The 25,781-nt window shown below is 38.2% G+C and overlaps 1 protein-coding gene across 3 annotated transcripts in view; it reads left to right on the forward strand.

Annotated features, from left to right (window-relative positions):
• Positions 1-24,595, forward strand: part of LOC133631541 (epidermal growth factor receptor substrate 15-like 1) — a 65,254-nt gene extending 40,659 nt beyond the window's left edge. For 2 of the 3 annotated variants that reach the window (XM_062023836.1, XM_062023838.1), the window contains 6 exons: positions 969-1,099; positions 1,177-1,237; positions 9,374-9,456; positions 15,679-15,742; positions 22,341-22,357; positions 22,679-24,595. In XM_062023836.1, coding sequence (XP_061879820.1) covers positions 969-1,099; positions 1,177-1,237; positions 9,374-9,456; positions 15,679-15,742; positions 22,341-22,357; positions 22,679-22,825 — 503 coding nt within the window. In that variant the 3' untranslated portion in view covers positions 22,826-24,595. The remainder of the gene's footprint in view (positions 1-968; positions 1,100-1,176; positions 1,238-9,373; positions 9,457-15,678; positions 15,743-22,340; positions 22,358-22,678) is intronic. The other variant, XM_062023839.1, reaches the window with a different exon arrangement.
• Positions 24,596-25,781: the final 1,186 nt, after the last annotated feature.

Here is a 25,781-nt window from a genome sequence, read left to right on the forward strand (position 1 = left end):
ATGTTAAGCTCTCACTGGATCAGTTTGCAGCTGAGTTTGAAGCAACTGGGAGTTCTCTCCCGGAAAAGGGTGGAGTGCCATCTCCGGGTTGGGGAGGATATCTTGCCCCAAGTGGAGGAGTTCAAGTGCCTTGGAGTCTTGTTCACAAGTGAGGGAAGAGTGGATCGTGAGATCGACAGGCGGATCGGTGCATTCAGGGTCTGCATTGATGGGGACCCTGTATCAATCCGTTGTGATGAAGGAGGATCTGAGCCGGAAAGCAAAGCTCTCAATTTACCAGTCTATCTACTTTCTCATCTTCACCTATGGTCATGAGCTTTGGGTTATGACCGAAAGGACAAGAACGCGAACGCAAGCGGTCGAAATGAGTTGTCTCCATCGGGTGGCGAGGCTCTCCCTTAGAGATAGGGTGAGAAGCTCTGTCATTCGGGAGGAGCTCAAAGTAAAGCAGCTGCTCCTCCACATCGAGGGGAGCCGGATGAGGTGGTTCGGGCACCCAGTCAGGATGCACCCCCGGGCGCTTCCCTGGGGAGGTGTTTAGGGCATGTTCAACCGGTAGGAGGCCAAGGAAGACCCAGGACATGTTGGGGAGACTATGTCGCCCTGCTGGCCTTGGAATGCCTCGGGATCCCCCAGAAGGAGCAGGACGAAGTGGCTGGGAAGAGGGAAGTCTGGGCTTCTCTGTTTAGGCTGCTGCCCTCAAGACCTGACCTTGGATAAGCGGAAGAAGCTGGATGGATGGATGGATGGCATTCTATCAAACATTGTGTGACTTGTTATATTCGTGTTCATGGAAAATGGACCCAAGCACACATCGAGCAGATTATTATATGCACCCACCGGCCCCAACACTCCCAGATGCATTCTTTTCTATAAATGTGGCTCCATAGTCAAAATATTTCTCGAGGTCTGTTCTAGCCTAATCAAACTATTTAGCGTACTCACATTTGTATGTGTCTTCAACCTAGATTCTTTTGGAGATCCTTTCAAAGAAAGTGACCCCTTCAAAGGCACCTCATCCGAAGATGTCTTCAGCAGGACTGGTAGCTTGTTTGCACACTCCGAAGCTTTTGCAGGGAAACCCAAGCCTCCAATTAAGGTACTGTTGAAGATTTGATGGGTTTGACGTCACCGTGTGTTTTAAGCTTCACTCACTCAACTTTTGTTTATTGTCAGCCTGGCTCCTACAGAGGTAGCGACCACTTTTCATCCCTCAGCTCCATACCAAAGAATTCAGGTACTTAGTCATAAGTATCATATATTAAGACAGTTTTGAGGTGAGGATCTGTTCTGGCGGGGTTACACTTTTTTTTTTTTTGAATGACTTAATTATCGGAAATGCTTTTTTACCAGTGAACGTTTAATGTTGCACAGGACCCCTGCTTCAATCTTAACCTCTGTGGAAAAATTTGTTTTCATTAACTTTTGTTTGGTAATGAGTTGAATTACACACGAAAATGACAAAGAGGAACCCTTTCAAATCTGATTGGTATTCTGATAAAAGCCAAACTAAATTTATTTGTCGCACTTTTTAAAAACAACCACCACTGACCATTGTGCTTATATTTTCTATTCGTGTTAACCTATTTTTTAATCTCTTAACGTTACTGTTTCTGTATGCGAGTTGCTTGATGAGCTGAAACAACACTACCGCCATGAGGCAAAACGATATGTAGCCACAGTGAAAAAGAGGTCGCACTCTGTCATCTGACTTAGCTGGGGGATGTTTGTGATGTTTGCGTCATTAAATAACGGGGATAGAATGAATTACCGTATTTTTCGGAGTATAAATCGCTCCGGAGTATAAATCGCACCGGCAGAAAATGCATAATAAAGAAGGAAAAAAACATATATAAGTCGCACTGGAGTATAAGTCGCATTTTTTGGGGAAATGTATTTGATAAAAGCCAACACCAAGAATAGACATTTGAAAGGCAATTTAAAATAAATCAAGAATAGTGAACAACAGGCTGAATAAGTGTACGTTATATGAGGCATAAATAACCAACTGAGAAGGTGCCTGGTTTGTTAACGTAACATATTATGGTAAGAGTCATTCAAATAACTATAACATATAGAACATGCTATACGTTTACCAAACAATCTGTCACTCCTAATCGCTAAATCCCATGAAATCTTATACGGTCTAGTCTCTTACGTGAATGAGCTAAATAATATTATTGGATATTTTACGCTAATGTGTTAATAATTTCACACATAAGTCGCTCCTGAGTATAAGTCGCACCCCCGGCCAAACTATGAAAAAAACTGCGACTTATAGTCTGAAAAATACTGTATATCAAACACCCACCCATCCATCCGTCTATCCATCCATTTTCTTCCACTTGTCCCTCTCGGTTTGCGTTAGGGTGGAGAGTGTAAAATGTTTTTTGATAATCTAACAGATTTATTAGAAGTGTGTTCATAGTTTGTATAGGTTTGAATGTTGTCTTTCTTTTATCGTAGAGTAGACCATGGGCTTGTTTTTGTAGCGTAACACGCATCAATTACATCAGTGTTTTTCAACCTTTTTTGAGCCAAGGCACATTTTTTGCGTTGAAAAAAAATCCGGAGGCACACCACCAGCAGAAGTCATTTAAAAATGAAACTCAGTTGACAGTAAAAAGTCGTCGCAATTGTTGGATATGACTTCAAAGGCCTACTGAAATGACATTTTTTTATTTAAACGGGGATAGCAGATCCATTCTATGTGTCATACTTGATCATTTCGCGATATTGCCATATTTTTGCTGAAAGGATTTAGTAGAGAACATCAACGATAAAGTTCACAACTTTTGGTCGCTGATAAAAAAAAAGCCTTGCCTGTACCGGAAGTAGCGTGACGTCGCAGGTTGAAAGGCTCCTCACATTTCCCCATTGTTTACACCAGCAGCGAGAGCGATTCGGACCGAGAAAGCGACGATTACCCCATTAATTTGAGCGAGGATGAAAGATTCGTGGATGAGGAACGTGAGAGTGAAGGACTAGAGTGCAGTGCAGGGCGTATCTTTTTTCGCTCTGACCGTAACTTAGGTAAAAGGGCTAATTGGATTCCAAACTTTCTCCTTTTTCTATTGTGGATCACGGATTTGTATTTTAAACCACCTCGGATACTATATCCTCTTGAAAATGAGAGTCGAGAACGCGAAATGGACATTTCTTGTTGGATATGACTAAATAAGTTCTTCCACTTCAAACACCTGCTAACAGAAGCATCCAAAACTGCTTACAAGCGCACGCCAAAATGCGTTAACCTTATGATTTGACACTTTCGCATTGTTTAACAATGTGTCCAACATTGTAACAACATTTACAGGTCAGAAAACAAAAAATTCATCATATTCATCATAGGTAATTCATCATAGATAACTTATACAACATTGTGCATCTAATAATGTCTACAGTGATGAACATAGGCAATATAATGCCACCAACCTTTAGAGCAGGGGTCACCAACGCGGTGCCCGCGGGCACCAGGTAGCCCGTAAGGACCAGATGAGTAGCCCGCTGGCCTGTTCTAAAAATAGCTCAAATAGCAGCACTTACCAGTGAGCTGCCTCTATTTTTTAAATTTTATTTATTTACTAGCAAGCTGGTCTCGCTTTGCTCGACATTTTTAATTCTAAGAGAGACAAAACTCAAATAGAATTTGAAAATCCAAGAAAATATTTTAAAGACTTGGTCTTCACTTGTTTAAATATATTCATTAATTTTTTTACTTTGCTTCTTATAACTTTCAGAAAGACAATTTTAGAGAAAAAATACAAACACATATACCTTTTTACTTTTTAAATTCCTTCCTCTTCTTTCCTGACAATTTAAATCAATGTTCTAGTAAAAAAAATGTTTTTATTGTAAAGAATAATAAATACATTTTATTTTAATTCTTCATTTTAGCTTCTGTTTTTTCGACGAAGAATATTTGTGAAATATTTCTTCAAACTTATTATGATTAAAATTCAAAAAAATTATTCTGGCAAATCTAGAAAATCTGTAAAATCAAATTTAAATCTTATTTCAAAATCTTTTGAATTTCTTAAAACAATTTTGTTCTGGAAAATCTAGAAGAAATAATGATTTGTCTTAGTTAGAAATATAGCTTCGTCCAATTTGTTATATATTCTAACAAAGTGTAGATTGGATTTTAACCTATTTAAAACATGTCATCAAAATTCTAAAATTAATCTTAATCAGGAAAAATTACTAATGATGTTCCATAAATTCTTTTTTTAATTTTTTCAAAAAAATTCGAATTAGCTAGTTTTTCCCTTCTTTTTTTCGGTTGAATTTTGAATTTTAAAGAGTCGAAATTGAAGATAAACTATGTTTCAAAATGTAATTGTCATTTTTTTCGTGTTTTGTCCTCTTTTAAACCGTTCAATTAAGTGTAAATATCATTAATTATTAATAATAACATAGAGTTAAAGGTAAATTGAGCAATTTGGCTATTTCTGGCAATTTATTTAAGTGTGTATCAAACTGGTAGCCCTTCGCATTAATCAGTACCCAAGAAGTAGCTCTTGGTTTCAAAAAGGTTGGTGACCCCTGCTTTAGAGGCATTATAAGGTTGTGATTGTGTTTTTTAGGTTTGTGATTGGAACATTTGCAGGACAGCTTGTGAATGGGTTTTTAATGTGGACTGAATGTGAGTGTGAATGGTTGTCTGTATAACTGTGTTGGCCCTGCAATGAGGTGGCAACTTGTCCAGGGTTTATCCTGCCTTCTGCCCGAGTTTAGCTGGGATAGGTTCCAATCCCCCCACCCACTCCCGTGACCCTGAATGTAGAAAATGGATGGATGAAAGATTATAGTAAAACTGCACTTGTGTGGATGGAAAATTGGAGGGAAAAGTTTGTAAAAATATCAGTTATTCATGGACATGGATGGCTTCAACAACAGCGACCACAGTTCTCAATCACAAATTAGCTTAGCTTCCTGTGTTGAAAACAATGGTAATTAAAGGCCTACTGAAAGCCACTACTACCGACCACGCAGTCTGATAGTTTATATATCAATGATGAAATCTTAACATCGCAACACATGCCAATACGGCCGGGTTAACTTATAAAGTGCAATTTTAAACTTCCCAGGAAACTTCCGCTTGAAAACGTTGCGGTATGATGACGTATGCGCGTGACGTCACGAGGGCAAGGGAAGTGTTTGGACCCAATTCAAATACCTCTGTTTTCTTACACAAAATTCCACAGTATTCTGGACATCTGTGTTGGTGAATCTTTTGCAATTTGTTTAATGGACAATGGAGACTGCAAATAAGAAAGTTGTAGGTGCGATCGGTGGAGCGGCGGACTACAGCAACACCAACACCAGGAGGTTGTGTTGTGTTTTGAGCAGGATAGCAGACACACTACAGTGAGTAAGCCCGCCGCCGCATCTAAGTTAGCTTCTGTTTTTTTAGCTTCGCCAAGCTGAATATTATTAATCGTGTATTTACATGTTCATGGTTTAATAGCATTTTTGATCTTCTGTCTATCCATCCAGTCAGGTTTTTTTTTAATTTAGTTTCTATCTGCATTTGAGACTGATGCTATCACGTTGGCTACGTAGCTAGGTTAGCTTCTATTTTTTTAGCTTCGAAAAGCTGAATATTATTAATCGTGTATTTACATGTTCATGGTTTAATAGTATTTTTGATCTTCTGTCTATCCATCCAGTCAGGGTTTTTTTTAATTTAGTTTCTATCTGCATTTGAGACTGATGCTATCACGTTGGCTACGTAGCTAGGTTAGCTTCTATTTTTTTAGCTTCGAAAAGCTGAATATTATTAATCGTGTATTTACATGTTCATGGTTTAATAGTATTTTTGATCTTCTGTCTATCCATCCAGTCAAGGTTTTTTTTTATTTAGTTTCTATCTGCATTTGAGACTGCTATGCTATCACGTTGGCTACGTTGCTAGGTTAGCTTCTATTTTTTAGCTTCGCAAAGCTGAATATTATTAATCGTGTATTTACATGTTCAGTCACTGTGAATGTCCATTTCGCGTTCTCGACTCTCATTTTCAAGAGGATATAGTATCTGAGGTGGTTTAAAATACAAATCTGTGATCCACAATAGAAAAAGGAGAGAGTGTGGAATCCAATGAGCCAGCTTGTACCTAAGTTATGGTCAGAGCGAAAAAAGATACGTCCATCACTGCCTCTCAAGTCCTTCACTGTAACGTTCCTCATCTACGAATCTTTCATCCTCGCTCAAATTAATGGGGTAATCGTCACTTTCTCGGTCCGAATCTCTCTCGCTCTATTGTAAACAACGGGGAATTGTGAGGAATACTAGCTCCTGTGACGTCACGCTACTTCCGGTACAGGCAAGGCTTTTTTTATCAGCGAGCAAAAGTTGCGAACTTTATCGTCGATTTTCTCTACTAAATCCTTTCAGCAAAAATATGGCAATATCGCGAAATGATCAAGTATGACACATAGAATGGATCTGCTATTCCCGTTAAAATAAAAAAAATTCATTTCAGTAGGCCTTTAAAGAGAGTTGGATAGGTATTGAACCTTCGAACCAATTGTGTTACAACAGTAACTTTTATTGCAAATGTTGATGGATTTCGAATCGCGAAGGTTGTCTGTACCCCCTCTAAATTAGTAGTTTACACACATCAATTATGCAAATTAGGCAATGGCATCATTTAGCGACGCATAGCGAGTTATTTTTTTTTTAACAGAAGAGTTGACCACAATGGCAGAATTGTCAAGAAGCAATGACTCCAAAAGGAAGTGAGGGAGCATTGTGCAACACCTCAAAGAAGCTCTTCTTTGCCACTCTGGGCGATACGTTCAAAAATTACCTTTTCCCTCTCTGTGGCTTCCGATGTTCCGGTGGTTGGATGCTATTTTTAGTCGAGTGCCTACGCATTTAACTACCGGCCAACTAAAAATATCTCACCTTGCCCTGGAAAATCAGGAGCCAAAGCCAACAAAGTCTGTGACGGTACCAGCACACTGTCACTGCTTGTCTTGCCTTTACATGCACTGCAAAAAGTCAGTGTTCAAAAACAAGAAAAAACAAAAACAAAAATTAGGGGTATTTTATTTGAACTCAGCAAAATTATCTGCCAATAGAACAAGAACATTTGGCTTGTCAAGACTTTCCAAAACAAGTACAATTAGCTAACCTCAATTAACCCAAAAATACCTTAAAATAAGTATATTCTCACTAATAACAACTGTACTACTATATGAGTACGTATTTTCTATTGTTTCATTGAAAATAAAACAGCAACGTCCATGTGGCTGTCATCTGTTTTAATATGACACACAATTGTGTCAAAGTCCATCCATCCATCCATTTTCTACTGCTTGTCCCTTTCGGGCTGGCGGGGGGTGCTGGAGCCTATCTCAGCTGCATTCGGGCGGAAGGCGGGGTACACCCTGGACAAGTCGCCATTTTCATGCTTGAAATAAGAAATTATTACCTATTTTTCAGACTGTAAATCGCAGTTTTTTTCATAGTTTGGACAGCTCCACCGGGGGTGCGACTTATACTCAGGAGCGACTTATGTGTGAAATTATTAACACATTAGCGTAAAATATCAAATTAGATTATTTATCTCATTCACGTAAGAGACTAGACGTATAAGATTTCATGGGATTTAGCGATTAGGAGTGACAGATTGTTTGGTAAGCGTATAGCATGTTCTATATGTTATAGTTATTTGAATGACTCTTACCATAATATGTTACGTTAACATACCAGGCACCTTCTCAGTTGGTTATTTATGCGTCATATAACGTACACTTATTCAGCCTGTTGTTCACTATTCTTTATTTATTTTAAATTGCCTTTCAAATGTCTATTCTTGGTGTTGGCTTTTATCAAATACATTTCCCCAAAAAATGCGATTTATTCTCCAGTGCGACTTATATGTGTTTCTTTCCTTCTTTATTATTCATTTTTGGCCGGTGCGACTTATACTCCGGAGCGACTTAAACTACGAACAATACGGTACTTTAAAACATTAGTTTTATACTTGTGAGTAGAAATGTCCGGTAATGGCTTTTTGGTCGATATCTGATATTCCGAAATTGTCCATCTCTTAATTACAGATTCCGATATCAACCAATACCGATCTATACAGTGGTGGAATTAACACATTATTATGCCTAATTTTGTTGTGATGCCCCGCTGGATGCATTAAACAATGTAACAAGGTTTTCCAAAATAAATCAACTCAAGTTATGGGAAAAAAATGCCAACATGGCACTGCCATATTTATTATTGGAGTCACAAAGTGCATTATTTTTTTTAACATGCCTCAAAACAGCAACTTGGAATTTGGGACATGAAGAGGTTGAGGTGGGCGGGGTTGAGGTGGGGGGGTAGGGGGGGTGTATATTGTAGCGTCCCGGAAGAGTTAGTGCTGCAAGGGGTTCTGGGTATTTGTTCTGTTGTGTTTATGTTGTGTTACGGTGCGGATGTTCTCCCGAAATGTGTTTGTCATTCTTGTTTGGTGTGGGTTCACAGTGTGGTGCAAATTTGTAACAGTGTTAAAGTTGTTTATACATCCACCCTCAGTGTGACCTGTATGGCTGTTAACCAAGTATGCGTTGCATTCACTTGTGTAACGGACATCCCTACTTGTGAGTGTTGATGACACAGCTTTGCAACAGTTGATATTCTAGTTTCAAGCATGTTTTACTCAATATAGCTCATCAAATCTCAGCAACAAGCTGTAATATCTTACTGAGATCATTTAGGACCAAAACCCTTAAAACAAGTAAAACACTCTAACATAAAATCTGCTTAGTGAGAAGAATGATCTTATCAGACAGAAAATAAGCAAATATCACCCTTATTTGAGATATTTAAGCTTACTTAGATTTCAGTTTTTGCAGTGTGTGTGTGCTTCACCTACGTCTTCATTCAACATGGAAGTTGTTTTAAGTTGCCGCTAGGGGCGACCGCCGCTTTGCCCCGCCGTCAAATGAAAACAGAGGTACCAGTGCGGAAAAGAAAACACGGCCAGCCCCGCATCAATAGGGCCTCTTGTGGGTGCACACGCACAACAAACATATTCTGTTACAATGTTTTGTTTTTTCACTGTAATCGTCTGCACATTTTTTTTCATAAAGTGGCGCAACCACAGAGCTTCAAAACAAGCCGGTTACAGTTCTGCCTAACAGTGCTTCAACTGACGCCTTTAATTAGCTAATCAGAGGCATACGTCGGGTTTAAACAGTGCAGACGCTTTTTTCAGGATTTGGGCAAACGTTGTGGAACGTTTAGCAGCTGTGACGCCGAAAATAGCTCGCAGGCCCTCCCGGAATAAGCAAAGCGAGATGACTTTGAGCATGTGCTTTTTTTAATGATTTTTCCACGTTTAAATATTCCAAATCTGCTCCTGTCGCAGAGTCCTTCAGGACGGCAGACCACTTTGGAAGCACCGCCTTTAGAAACAACGCCGGATTTACCGATTTTGGCCAGATGTCAAAGGTGAGTAGTGCACACATCAGTCGTGTTTGCGCAATAGTTTGATTACTCCGTTAAATGGACATTTACATTTGAGGTAAAGATATGACTTAGCACAGGGTCGGCAACCCGCGGCTCTAGAGCCGCATGTGGCTCTTTAGCGCCGCCCTAGTGGCTCTCTGGAGCTTTTTTAAAAATGTATGAAAAATGGAAAAAGATGAGGAAAAAAAAAAAGTTTTTGTTTTAATATGGTTACTGTAGGAGGACAAACATGACGCAAACCTCCCTAATTGCTATAAAGCACACTGTTTGTATTAAACATGCTTCAGCTTCACTGATTTGAGTATTTGGCGAGCGCAGTTTTGTCCTACTAATTTTGGCGGTCCTTGAACTCACCGTAGTTTGTTTACATGCATAACTTTCTCCGACTTTCTAGGACGTGTTTTATGCCACTTCTTTTTCTGTCTCATTTTGTCCACCAAACCTTTAACGTTGTGCATGGAGGCACAAAGGTGAGTTTTGTTGATGTTATTGACTTGTGTGGAGTGCTAATCAGACATATTTGGTCAGTGCATGACTGCAAGCTAATCGATGCTAACATGCTATTTAGGCTAGCTATATGTACATATTGCATCATTATGCCTCATTTGTAGCTATATTTGAGGTCATTTAGTTTCCTTTAAGTCATCTTAATTCAATTTATATCTCATGACACACTATCTGTATGTAATATGGCTTCTAATTTGTTGCGGCTCCAGACAGTTTTTTTTTTTTTTTTTGGTCCAATATGGCTCTTTCAACATTTTGGGTTGCCGACCCCTGACTTAGCATCTTGTCTGTCTCGGAAGCAGGGGTGTCCAAACTTTTCCACCGAAGGCCACATCGAAAATTATTTAAGGATACTAAAAATGACTTTAAGAAACTAATCCAGTCTAGGTCATTGAATAAGTTGCTTTAAGAAAACATCCCAGTGTTGTCTTGTTATAGGAAACAAAGAAAAGTTGTTGACTCTAACAACGAACGCTATTGAACTACTATTAAATGTTTTCATCGGATTAATCACACTTAAAAATTTAGTTTAAAAGCCTACTGAAATGAATTTTTTTTATTTAAACGGGGATAGCAGATCCATTCTATGTGTCATACTTGATCATTTCGCGATATTGCCATATTTTTGCTGAAAGGATTTAGTAGAGAACATCGACGATAAAGTTCACAACTTTTGGTCGCTGATAAAAAAAGCCTTGCCTGTACCGGAAGTAGCGTGACGTCAAAGGTTGAAAGGCTCCTCACATTTCCCCATTGTTTACACCAGCAGCGAGAGCGATTCGGACCGAGAAAGCGACGATTACCCCATTAATTTGAGCGAGGATGAAAGATTCCTGGTTGAGGAACGTCAGAGTGAAGGACTAGAGTGCAGTGCAGGACGTATCTTTTTTCCGCTCTGACCGTAACTTAGGTACAAGCTGGCTCATTGGATTCCACACTTTCTCCTTTTTCTATTGTGGATCACGGATTTGTATTTTAAACCACCTCGGATACTATATCCTCTTGAAAATGAGAGTCGAGAACGCGAAATGGACATTCACAGTGACTTTTATCTCCACGACAATACATCGGCGAAGCACTTTAGCTACGGAGCTAACGTGATAGCATCGTGCTTAAATGCAGATAGAAACAAAATAAATAAGCCCCTGACTGGAAGGATAGACAGAAGATCAACAATACTACTATCAGGAGACACCGAACCAAACACTGGACCTGTAACTACACGGTTAATGCTGTGCCGCCTGTCGAAGCCTAGCAATGCTGTTGCTAACGACGCCATTGAAGCTAACTTAGCTACGGGACCTCGTCAGAGCTATGATAAAAACATTAGCGCTCCACCTATGCCAGCCCTCATCTGCTCATCAACACCCGTGCTCACCTGCGTTCCAGCGATCGACGGCGCGACGAAAGACTTCACCCGATCATCGATGCGGTCGGTGGCTAGCGTCGGATAGCGCGTCTGCTATCCAAGTCAAAGTCCTCCTGGTTGTGTTGCTGCAGCCAGCCGCTAATACACCGATCCCACCTACAGCTTTCTTCTTTGCAGTCTCCATTGTTCATTAAACAAATTGCAAAAGATTCACCAACACAGATGTCCAGAATACTGTGGAATTTTGCGATGAAAACAGAGCTGTTTGTATTGTGATACAATGTGTCCCAATACTTCCGTTTCAACCATTGACGTCACGCGCATACGTCATCATACATAGACCTTTTCAACCGGAAGTTTCCCGGGAAATTTAAAATGTCACTTTATAAGTTATTGGCATGTGTTGCAATGTTAAGATTTCATCATTGATATATAAACTAGCAGACTGCGTGGTCGCTAGTAGTGGCTTTCAGTAGGCCTTTAATCACAATATATTATTTGCATGCATAATTTTAATTAAGTCATATTTTGACACAAAAGCATTCATCCAGGAACATTTTTCAAATGTTTTACTTGAATGTAATATTTGTAGGGGTGTGACGGTACACACAAATTTCGGTTCGGTACGTACCTCGGTTTAGAGGTCACGGTTCGGTTCATTTTCGGTACAGTAAGAAAACAACAAAATATAAATTTTTGGGTTATTTATTTACCAAATTTGCAAAATCTTCCACCAAAAATATATTTTTTTGTGGAATATTTGATGTGAAGTAATGGGAACCTTGGATAGGTCAATAATTCATAATAACATTGATTTTGATTCAATATTATGTTTTGAGCAATGACAGTTTGAAAGAAAAAAAACAGCTTTGTTTTATTAGTCAACTTTGCAACTTTTTCAAAATTACATTTAACCTTTAAGCTTTTTTATTTCACTTTTGTTATGTTTTTGTTTATTTTAGTAGTATTTTTAGAATGTGCCGTGGGCCTTTAAAACATTAGCTGTGGGCCGCAAATGGCCTCCGGGGCACACTTTTGACACCCTGCTATAGATAATAAAAAAATTAAATGTGATAAATCTATGGATAAAAAGCAGAGCCTGGCGACGCATGCGCGTTTATCATAACTCTCTCTGTCTCTGCCCCTCCCTCACCAATGCTGCTGCGCGCACAATTCGTTTTGTTTTTAACCCCTTCTTAACCCTGAACGTACATTGAAAATACACGCCACCCTAACTCAAAATGCCGGACATTTGAGGCATTTAAGAAACTCCGCCCTGACAGCCCCGCAAAAGAGGACATGTCCGGTGAAAAGAGGACGTATGGTCAGTCTATCCTAGCCCGTTAGCTGCTAGCATGCTGTGTGTTGTGCTTCGGTGTGCATTGTTTACACAAAGTGCGTTACGCTACTTAAAATGTCTGTGTGGAAACTCGTTCGGTACACCTCCGAACTGAACCGGAACCCCCGTACCAAAACGGTTCAATACAAATACACGTACCGTTACACCCCTAAATATTTGCTAACAGTTTTATCTAAAGTCGGGTTAATTTTGAAGTGAAGTTTGCCAGCGAGCACACTAGACAGAGTCTACTCAATCATCTTTGCACTGACTTATGCATTGACTGACCGTATTACAACCCTCTCCTTATTTTAGGTAACCATCCGCGGAAAGTAAAGGAGCATTTGTGGGCAAAATAAACAGCTGAATTGATCTGTATTTATACATGAATAATGCAGTTCTCTTTTATGATTAATCTAATTAATGTTTTATCATTAATCACATGAATTAAAGGGGAACTACACTTGTTTTGGAATTTAATATATCATTCACAATCCTTTTGTGAGACAAGAACAATCATGTCTCTCTCTTTTTTGTGCATTCTGACTAGTGGAAAACTGTTAGCAAGAGGAAGCCAGCAGTGAAGGTACTGGGGATTTGATATATTCCACCTAGAAAGCCCTCTTAAAAAAACCTCCAACATTTTATATACTGTAAATGCTGTATGTATATAAGTAATGGAGTATAAGGCACATTCATAATACTATACCTTGCCAAATGTTGGTCATTTTAAGCATTGCCGGAACTTTTATATTTGGCGGCAATGATTTCAGAGTGCATGGCAACAAACACTAAATCCTTCAACAATATCAGCTACTAATAATCATGGCAGACTTCAAGAGCTGCAGTAGCTACGTTACCTCCATGATCAAAGCCCCCGGTTACTAAAAATAGTACCTTGTAATCTAACAATGTTGCTAATACTTGGTTAATACACTGCAAAAAGTCAGTGTTCAAAAACAAGAAAAAAAATATACAAAAATGAGGGGTATTTTATTTGAACTAAGCAAAATTATCTGCCAATAGAACAAGAACATTTGGCTTGTCAAGACTTTCCAAAACAAATAAAATTAGCTAACTTCAATGAACCCAAAAATACCTTCAAATAAGAATATTCTCAGTAATAACATGTGCACTTTTCTTGGTAGAAAAAAAAAAGAGACCTTTTTGCTCAATATGTACATCCTGACATGATATGCGCTCGGCATTACATTTCTTGAAACCAGCAAACTTATACTAAAAACTAATTTATTGTTCTTAATGGAAAGGCAACAAGGCAAGCGCTTGTTACTCTCGGGGTCTCCTAGCCGCTCAGGCAAATCATATTGTCTAAAAATGTATTTTTCCATGGATAACATGACATCATCGCACCAAGTGCGTGCTCTTTCAGTCAATTAGTGTGCATATATACAGCCCGGCCCCCAGCCAAATTTTTTTTTGTCATTTTGAAGAATTTATCTGAATGTGCATGAACTATTTCTGTTCAAAATTGTTAGAAATGTCACATGTTAAATGTTTAAATATTAACTGTCAGTTTACTGTACTGTGCCAACTGTACTACTATATGAGTACGTGTTTTCTATTGTTTCATTAAAAATAAAACAGCAAAGTCCATTTGGCTGTCATCTGTTTTAATTATGAGACACAATTGTGTCAAAGTCATGATTTTTTTTTTTTTCATGCTTGAAATAAGAAATGATTACTTTAAAAATGTAGTTTTATACTTGTGAGTAGGGATGTCCGATAATGGCTTTTTGCCGATATCCGATATGCCGATATTGTCCAACTCTTTAATTACCGATACCGATATCAACCGATACCGATATCAACCGATATATACAGTCGTGGAATTAACACATTATGCCTAATTTGGACAACCAGGTATGGTGAAGATAAGGTACTTTTTAAAAAAATGAATCAAATAAAATAAGATAAATAAATTAAAAATATTTTCTTGAATAAAAAAGAAAGTAAAACAATATAAAAACAGTTACATAGAAACTAGTAATGAATGAAAATTAGTAAAATTAACTGTTAAAGGTTAGTACTATTAGTGGACCAGCAGCACGCACAATCATGTGTGCTTACGGACTGTATCCCTTGCAGACTGTATTGATATATATTGATATATAATGTAGGAAGCAGAATATTAATAACAGAAAGAAACAACCCTTTTGTGTGAATGAGTGTAAATGGGGGAGGGAGGTTTTTTGGGTTGGTGCACTAATTGTAAGTGTATCTTGTGTTTTTTATGTGGATTTAATTAAAAACAAAAACAACAACAAAAAACTGATACTGATAATAAAAAAAACGATACCGATAATTTCCGATATTACATTTTAACGCATTTATCGGCCGATAATATCGGCAGACCGATATTATCGGACATCTCTACTTGTGAGTGTTGATGACACAGCTTTGCAACAGTTGATATTCTAGTTTCAAGCATGTTTTACTCAATATAGGTCATAAAATCTCAGCAACAAGCTGTAATATCTTACTGAGATCATTTAGGACCAAAACCCTTAAAACAAGTAAAACACTAACATAAAATCTGTTTAGTGAGAAGAAATATCTTATCAGACAGAAAATAGGCAAATATCACCCTAATTTGAGATATTTCATCTTACTTAGATTTCAGTATTTGCAGTGTATGCAGGTCAAGGTATATAAATAGAGTATTTTGTTGGCAGTTTTTAGAGCGCTTTATAGGTGGAATAGATTCATCCCATTTAGATACATTGTTAGCATTTTTTTTTTACGTGTTCTTGTCTCAAATAAGCATTGTGAATGATAGGCAAAATTCCAAAAATAGTGCGGTTCCCCTTTCATGAGTGAACTTTTTTTTTTCAGCCTTAATTACATTTTCAGAACATCCATAGGAAACAGAACTAGCTGCTGATTCACACATTGAACACCTACCTCTGTTTTAAAGCATTAACCACTTAGGATGATGTAAATACTGAACATTTTCCTTGTGTGTTAACAGAAGTCTGATAACCCTGGTCTCCCATCAAAGAAAAGCATGCCGAGCCGGCCTGCCCCTCCCTATGGTAAGTTTGTGTGCGTGTGTGTTAGCTCCACCTGTACCCAAGCTGGTTCTGAATAGTGTTCCCTCTATAATAACGAGGGTTAGCTTCTCGGACAAATACCTTTACACACAATTGACACTTCTTTCGATCTAAAACCTACAACATTTTAACATGAAAATTTCAATGGGTACTCAAATCACAGTGCAGTTAATGGTAATTTTTGGGGATGAGTACCGAATCAATGCTCTGAGACTAGAGATGTCCGATAATGGCTTTTTTGCCGATATTCCGATATTGTTGAACTCATATTTACTAATACTGATATCAACCGATACCGATATATACAGTCGTGGAATTAACACATTATTATGCCTAATTTTGTTGTGATGCCCCGCTGGATGCATTAAACAATGTAACAAGGTTTTACAAAATAAATCAACTCAAGTTATGGAAAAAAATGCCAACATGGCACTGCCATATTTATTATTGAAGTCACAAAGTGCATTATTTTTTTTAACATGCCTCAAAACAGCAGCTTGGAATTTGGGACATGCTCTCCCTGAGAGAGTTAGTGCTGCAAGGGGTTCTGAGTATTTGTTCTGTTGTGTTTACTGTATTTTTCCGAGTATAAGTCGCTCTGGAGTATAAGTCGCACCGGCCGAAAATGCATAATAAAGAAGGAAAAAAACATACACTACCGTTCAAAAGTTGACATTTAAATGTCCTTATTTTTGAAGGAAAAGCACTGTACTTTTCAATGTAGATAACTTTAAACTAGTCTTAACTTTAAAGAAATACACTCTATACATTGCTAATGTGGTAAATGACTATTCTAGCTGCAAATGTCTGCTTTTTGGTGCAATATCTACATAGGTGTATAGAGGCCCATTTCCAGAAACTATCACTCCAGTGTTCTAATGGTACAATGTGTTTGCTCAGAAGGCTAATTGATGATTAGAAAACCCTTGTGCAATCATGTTCACACATCTGAAAACAGTTTAGCTCGTTACAGAAGCTACAAAACGGACCTTCCTTTGGGCAGATTGAGTTTCTGGAGCATCACATTTGTGGGGTCAATTAAACGCTCAAAATGGCCAGAAACAGAGAACTTTCATCTGAAACTCGACAGTCTATTCTTGTTCTTAGAAATGAAGGCTATTCCACAAAATTGTTTGGATGACCCCAAACTTTTGAACGGTAGTGTATATAGGTCGCATTTTTTGGGGAAATTTATTTGATAAAAGCCAACACCAAGAATAGACATTTGAAAGGCAATTTAAAATAAATAAAGAATAGTGAACAACAGGCTGAATAAGTGTACGTTATATGAGGCATAAATAACCAACTGAGAAGGTGCCTGGTATGTTAACGTAACATATTATGGTAAGAGTCATTCAAATAACTATAACATATAGAACATGCTATACGTTTACCAAACAATCTGTCACTCCTAATCGCCAAATCCCATGAAATCTTATACGTCTAGTCTCTTACGTGAATGAGATAAATAATATTATTTGATATTTTACGCTAATGTGTTAAAAAATTTCATACGCTCCTGAGTATAAGTCGCACCCCCGGCCAGACTATGAATAAAACTGCGACTCATAGTCCGAAAAATACGGTATGTTGTGTTACGGTGCGGATGTTCTCCCGGAATGTGTTTGTCATTCTTGTTTGGTGTGGGTTCACAGTGTGGCGTATTTGTAACAGTGTTAAAGTTGTTTATACGGCCACCCTCAGTGTGACCTGTATGGCTGTTGACCAAGTATGCCTTGCATTCACTTGTGTGTGTGAAAAGCCGTAGATATTATGTGACTGGGCCGGCACGCAAAGGCAGTGCCTTTAAGGTTTATTGGCGCTCTGTACTTCTCCCCACGTCCGTGTACACAGCGGCGTTTTAAAAAGTCATACATTTTACTTTTTGAAACCGATACCGATCATTTCCGATACAACATTTTAAAGCATTTATCGGCCGATAATATCGGCAGTCCGATATTATCGAACATCTCTATCTGAGACCATAGTGAGTGAACTGCAAAATAGAAAGGGAACGCTGTACGCACTTTTGCTTGTTGCAAATCCCCTGTGAGCCAGGACAATATGCCACAAATAAGCCGCACTTCCCTATTTGAGCTTCGAGCTGCCACAAAATAATTTAGTTTTTTGAACAGGAAACCTGTGTTTCACGCAGTAGCGTGAACCTCCAGTTAACATACTTTTAAAGTCAGACAATGCAAAAAAAATGTACTCAAGTGGAAAAAAAAAAAAACGTGTGTGTGTGCGCGTTACTCTTGCAAAACCCACAGGCCATGCCCAGCACCTGCCCTTCCACTGTGACCTTGCACTTGTGCTTTTAAGCAGAAGCCACAGCGTGAGAAAGTCGGTGTTCCTTTTTGCTCAACCACACAGAGTGGCAGTGTGTGGCGGGCTGGGCTAAATGTGAGGTCACTAATAAGATGATAAAAAACACTATTCTATGGCGTAAATGGCGCCGCTGTCCTGCAAAGGATCTCAAAAGTAATTTTTTTTGTGAAGGAAAATGGCACAAGAACACAGACTGCTACATCGAAATCCTGCACCTTTTTATCCAGATTTTCACCAAAATTATTTCTTCCTTGTCCCGTGCCACACATTGATCCAAACTACGACAAGCATCAAGGGATAGACAGACTCCATCCATGTATTTTTGTAGACTCGGGTACTCTCTGCTTTTTTTTTCTTGCAAGAGCTACAGTTCGATGTCTAAGTATTCATCTGCACTTTGCTTCCTGTCACAATTCTGCAACACAAGATTGCTCATGTGTTAAGTTAAGTTAAAGTACCAATGATCGACACACACACACTGGGTGTGGTGAAATTTGTCCTCTGCATTTGACACATCCCCTTGTTCACCCCCTGGGAGGTGAGGGGAGCAGTGAGCAGCAGCGGTGGCCGCGCCCGGGAATAATTTTTTGGTGATTTAACCCCCAATTCCAACCCTTGATGCTGAGTGCCAAGCAGGGAGGTAATGGCTCCCGTTTTTATAGTCTTTGGTATGACTCGGCCGGGGTTTGAACTCACAACCTACCGTGGTGATAATAGAGGTTAAATATCACTATTTATTATCAATATTTTTAAAAAAATGCCACAGATAAAGGCCGATGCAAATTTCAAATATAGGTGTCGATAATTGGTTGATGTATGATCGCTCACATTGTCGCGTGTTGGGGGAGTCGCATCTTTCTGCGGGGTTTGTTCTCCCGGGATGCAGACGGACCACTCCGGACAAGGCGTGCAGGTAGGAACAGGATTTAATCTTCAAAATTAAACACGTTACAAAAACAGAAAACACGCAGAAGGAACAACGTGCCGATCGCACGGGAAGCTAAGGTACCAAGTTAGCTCAGGAAGCATACGTAAGCGTACCTGCTGCTGAGAAGGTGATTGGCTGCAAGCTCCCATCCCTCCAGGACTTGTTCTCCTCCAGGACCAGGAGGCGTGTGGGTCGGATCAAAGCTGACTCTTCTCACCCTGGACACAAACTATTCTCCCCTCTCCCCTCAGGCAGGAGACTACGGTCCATCCAGACCCACACCTCCCGCCACCTGAACAGTTTTTTCCCCTCGGCCATCAGACAAATGAACAATAACTCCTAACAGTAGCTCCTTGAATTCCTTCCAAGTCTATAACATGATCTGATAGCTCAGTTACAGCTCTTTTTATTACCAAATATGTGTTATATGTAGGGATGTCCGATATTATCGGCCGATAAATGCGTTAAAATGTAATATCGGAAATTATCGGTATCGATTTTTTTATTATCGGTATCGTTTTTTTTTTGTTGTTGTTTTTTTTAATTAAATCAACATAAAAAACACAAGATACACTTACAATTAATGCACCAACCCAAAAAAACTCCCTCCTCATTCACACAAAAGGGTTGTTTCTTTCTGTTATTAATATTCTGGTTCCTACATTATATATCAATATATATCAATACAGTCTGCAAGGGATACAGTCCGTAAGCACACGTGATTGTGCGTGCTGCTGGTCCACTAATAGTACTAACCTTTAACAGTTAATGTTACTCATTTTCATTAATTACTAGTTTCTATGTAACTGTTTTTATATTGTTTTACTTTCTTTTTTATTCAAGAAAATGTTTTTAATTTATTTATCTTATTTTATTTTATAATTTTTTTTAAAAAGTACCTTATCTTCACCATACCTGGTTGTCCAAATTAGACATAATAATGTGTTAATTCCACGACTGTATATATCGGTTGATATCGGTATCGGTTGATATCGGTATCGGTAATTAAAGAGTTGGACAATATCGGCATATCGGATATCTGCAAAAAGCCATTATTGGACATCCCTAGTTATGTGTTTTGTGTTGCACAATTGCACCAAGAAAAATTCCTAGTTTGTGAACCCGTTCTCAAACAATGGCAATAAAACTATTCTGATTCTGATAAACTAGGAGTCAAGAAATACTAAGGTAACTTGTTGCGTTCAGCAAACAATGAAGCCACCCTGAGCGTGGCGAGAAAGGTGAATAAATAGCTCTCTGATTAGTGGTCGACAACAGGTGAGCGTGCCGACCACTAACCAGAGGCAGGTGAACCCAATTAATCCCCATGGAAACTAAAACAAACCCAGAGGTAGGGATGACGTTTGATAAGAAATTATCGAGTTCGAGCCCATTATCGAATCCTCTTATCGAACCTATTCCTTATCGAATCCAGATAGGTTGTTGTATATGGAAAAATACACAATATTTGGTTCAACAAAAGCTCACTTTTATTTTATAAGAATAAAATAAATAAATATTGACTGTTACCCCCCTAAAAAAAATATTTAAAAAAAATATATATATTGACTGTTGTTACCCAAAGTATATTAAGTGGGATTTTTCAGAAAAACAAATATATACAGTAACACAAAAACAACCTGTCTCTGTGATCACCATAGGTGTATAAATACTAATGTAGTGTTAAATAAAATCAGTCCCTTGGGCACAAAACTGAAAATAATACAGCTCTCCAAAAAGTGCACTTCTGCTGCTATTGGAACATACTAACTACACACACTATGCCACTAAGAACACCACAGTCATCAATCAACAATTCTTCCCCCCTTACATGAGAGCGAAGCCTGGCAATAATTGCATATTGCCTGTTCTGCCCTCACTATACGTGTTGAGGTTATACAGCTTGGCAGACAGCTAACAAACAATCCAAAGCAGATTCATCCATTTAGGCTCTTTATTGTTGTTGATCTTGCTTTGTCTTTTCCTATCTTTACTTTTGTCTTGCACTGGACTGTTGTTTTTATTTTTTTAAACTGAAATACACACAATGACAAACGTATAAGCTATGTGATTCAATTAACATACTGAAATGTAATACACGATATGTAAATATTAGCTTCACACAAATATACAGTACTATCATCAAACATACACTACCGTTCAAAAGTTTGGGGTCACATTGAAATGTCCTTATTTTTGAAGGAAAAGCACTGTACTTTTCAATGAAGATAACTTTAAACTAGTCTTAACTTTAAAGAAATACACTCTATACATTGCTAATGTGGTAAATGACTATTCTAGCTGCAAATGTCTGGTTTGTGGTGCAATATCTACATAGGTGTATAGAGGCCCATTTCCAGCAACTATCACTCCAGTGTTCTAATGGTACAATGTGTTTGCTCATTGGCTCAGAAGGCTAATTGATGATTAGAAAACCCTTGTGCAATCATGTTCACACATCTGAAAACAGTTTAGCTCGTTACAGAAGCTACAAAACTGACCTTCCTTTGAGCAGATTGAGTTTCTGGAGCATCACATTTGTGGGGTCAATGAAACGCTCAAAATGGCCAGAAAAAGAGAACTTTCATCTGAAACTCGACAGTCTATTCTTGTTCTTAGAAATGAAGGCTATTCCACAAAATTGTTTGGGTGACCCCAAACTTTTGAACGGTAGTGTACTTCTGAGTGTTTAAACTATTTCGATGGTGGAAATATACGACTGGCAGCCATTTTAAGTCCTCGAAACATCCATTGAAAAAAATTGTTTTTCAATAAACATCTTAGTATCAAACTTAACCACTTTCCACCTTAATATTGAGTTACATAAACAAGTTAAACAGTTTACTTACAGACTTATCTTTTCCAAGGCTTGTAAGAGCTAACACAACTTGTCTACTTCTCAATTGTCTCTACCCGGAAGTGCCCAAACTAATGACGCGTAGTATTTTCATATCGCCACAAGGTGTCAGTAAGAGTCTACAATCAAATGGGCATAACATTGCAGGTCCCACAGGGCATTTCCTGTACGTGGGAAGGGATTCGTTCCCAGGGATTCGAATAAAGAACCAACTCTTTTTATTTACTATAGTGGCCTCGATAACGGGAACCGGTTCTCAAAAAGGGATTAGAGTTCTTATCGAACAACTGGGAGAACCGATTTCGAACATCATCCCTACCCAGAGGTGCACAAACAGGAACTAAGGGAGTCCAAAACTAAGAGAAAATAACCAAACATGATCCGGGCCACGGATCATGACATATGTCTTCTTTTTTTTGCTCCTCTGTCAGCATGATGAATTGTTGTATTTTGTGTTCTCCTGCCAGAAAATGAAGGCGAGCAGGTAAGATCGGTCGGCCAGTCCGCATCCCAGCTTTTTGCATGTGCCGCGATCGTGCCGACACGTTCAAAAAAATGTCTCGGTGATCCGACCTGGCATGTGCGAGGTGGACTGTGTGGGCCGCGTGTCTTTGTGCTTTCATCTGCCTTGTTTCTTTGCTGCAACATTCATCTCAAATCAGCTCCTGCCACGTTTGGATGTACTTTTCCTTTCCTTTATTTTTGTTGTTTGTTTTTTTGACAAATTTGCATCCCAAGTACAAGTTAAGCCTTTTGCCCTTCCGCCGTGTTTCCTCTGGTAACGTCTATGTTTTTGGTCTTCTAGTTTGGAAGTGAAAGCCAGCAGCTGGAGTGGGCCAAGCGGGAGAGCGAGCGTGAGGAACGTGACAGGCTGCAGCGGCTGAAGGTCCAGGAGCAGCAGGACCTGGAGCTGGCCATCGCTCTTAGCCGGGCCGACGTTACCAGCTCCTGAGAGGCGCTCGACAAACTCCACTCCTTCCTTCCTTCCTTCCTTCCTTCCCCGCTTTCTGACGTTTGCACTGACACCGAACCAACACTCCAAAAGCCCTCCGAGACCCTGAACCCCAGTGATGCACCCGCCATATGATGGCATCGTGTCAAATGGCTGCGCTTTTTTAAATTCATTGCTCCCAAACATGATGCTATAATCATGGATCCTCCTGGCTTCATTTGGACTCAACGTAGCCATCTAAAGGAAACACGACGCAGGTGGCCACTCAGGTTTTGTCTCTGTTATGCTGCCTTATTCCAAAGCCCGCCAGGAAACTAACTTTTTTTTTACTATCCTTATTTTTACCGTGTTTTATTGTATTTATAAGCAAAGGTGTGAGTGAACGAATGAACTTGTTAAATGCACTAAATCAGATGTTTTTATTTTTCATAGTTTCTGAGATTCTTTTGGAGGAACTTAATATTCTCTACCGTATTTTTCGGAGTATAAGTCGCTCCGGAGTACAAGTCGCGCCAACCGAAAATGCATAATAAAGAAGGAAAAAAACATATATAAGTCGCACTGGAGTATAAGTCGCATATTTTGGGGTAAATGTATTTGATAAAAGCCTACACCAAGAATATACATTTGAAAGGCAATTTAAAATAAATAAAGAATAGTGAACAACAGGCTGAATAAGTGTACGTTATATGAGGCATAAATAACCAACTGAGAAGGTGCCTGGTATGTTAACGTAACATATTATGGTAAGAGTCATTCAAATAACTATAACATATAGAACATGCTATACGTTTACCAAACAATCTGTCACTCCTAATCGCTAAATCCCATGAAATCTTATACGTCTAGTCTCTTACGTGAATGAGATAAATGATATTATTTGATATTTTACGCTAATGTGTTAATAATTTCACACATACGTCGCTCCTGAGTATAAGTCGCACCCCCGGCCAAACTATGAAAAAAAAGTGCGACTTGTAGTCCGAAAAATACGGTAAATATTAGAAAAATAGTAATGCTCTTTGTTATTAATTGACACTGTGTTCATTGAACAATACGACTAAAGTTGTGGTTGAGCGGTTCCAATTGTTTGGTTACGTTATTTAGCAATATGAGGATCAAAATGTTACTAGACGCCACGGCAAAGTACAACCACAATATTTAAGTAAATGTTGTTCCAGGAATGCATCTTTGCGTCATATATTGTGCAAGTGTACTTAATGAAATGGCTTCTGTGTATCAGATCACATGTTTTATTTATCTTGCACGAGCATTTGTGCCTATGCGTATTTTTATGTGGCCTTATATTCCAGACTGCACAGGTGGTACAAAGTATTTGTCCTAAAATTGCTGAAAAGCATTATTTAGTCGCCTCCGTTTTTTTTAAATTATCAAGTGCAAAACCACTTTATTCATACTTGTACTGTTACACAAAGCTTTAACACAGACGTAGCTTTAAGACATAATACTTTCTCTTTTTTGCAAACATGTCAAACTTGCCGTAAACTCCTTAACATGAATTAATTGTTGCTGGCACATGCATGATTAGCAGCATATAGATGTCATGTTACAGTATGTGGTACATATGTAATGGATTCATGGGGATTTATTTAACAGTGCTGGATGAAGGTGACTTATCTGTTTTTCATAATAAAACATGATGTCGGTATTGAAGTGGTGCATTTGAAATGTTGTCAAGTGCAGTTTCATATTGGAACTCTTAGACAAAAAAGTGAAACTGAAATAAATTTGCATTCAAAACAGATATTTTTGGACACTTTGCCCACTTCCTCCTTTTTAATACGAGCAATGTCCTTTTTTTCTTTCAGAATATTTCTACACTGATAGTGTTTCTTGGACCATCTAAGTGTTCTCTCTCTCCTGGTGGAAGGTACAAAATATGTATTTTTAATCCACAATCAATTACATTTTGTCCCATTTTACTACATCCATAGGTATTTGATAAACAACTAAACACTATTTCCCAAAAGCCAATATTTCATGTTCTTAAGGGACAAATACACTTGGATAGGCCTGGTTCACACCAACGGCGCTTGCCGTGCTTTAAAGCGGCGAGCAAAGCGCCGTCATTTTTGTCATTTTCTCCACGAATATCCCGATCTCCGAAGTAATGTTATGCTTTGATACGCTCTGATACGAATTCTTTCCCGCTTTGTTACCGTTCGTCACAATTTGATCCCGCTTTGATACGCTTTAAATCACGCTTTGATACGTTTTATTACGCTTGATTGAACTTTATTACGATTTGATGCGATTATTATTTTGTGAATTTGATGAATAAATTGTGTGCGCACACATAATAAAAAAGAGAAATATGACCAAAAAATAAGAAAAAAATGTGAAAAACTCAGTATACTAAGTTTTCCCCACATTTTTTAGATTTATCTATTTATTTGATTTCTCTTTTTGTTTTTTATATACAAGATAAAACACATAATGTAATAAAAAAGAGAAATATGATAAATAAGTAAAAAAAAATGTGAAAAACTCAGTATACTAAGTTTTCCCCACATTTTTTAGATTTATCTATTTGATTTCTCTTTCTGTTTTATTATATACAAGATAAAACACATAATGTAATAAAAAAGAGAAATATGATAAACAAATAAGTAAAAAAAAGAGTGAAAAACTCAGTATACTGTTTTCCACACATTTTTTATATTCATTTATTTTTTCAATTTCTCTTTTTTTTTCCGTTATATTATGTTTTATAACTTCATTTCTTTTATTTCTTTGTCATCTTAATAAATATCTATCATTTCTTATGCTAGTTGACAATAATAAAAGGCATTTCTTTTAAACGTAACATTCTCTTTATTATTAAGGAAGATGTTATCAACATGTACAGCAAGCAACAAACTTGACCAAACAAAAAAAGCACAAATAGTATCACTGTTCGCCAATCAGGTTACATAATGTGGGGTTCATATGACAA

Source organism: Entelurus aequoreus, linkage group LG16, assembly GCF_033978785.1.
Source record: "Entelurus aequoreus isolate RoL-2023_Sb linkage group LG16, RoL_Eaeq_v1.1, whole genome shotgun sequence".
Lineage (NCBI taxonomy): Eukaryota > Metazoa > Chordata > Actinopteri > Syngnathiformes > Syngnathidae > Entelurus > Entelurus aequoreus.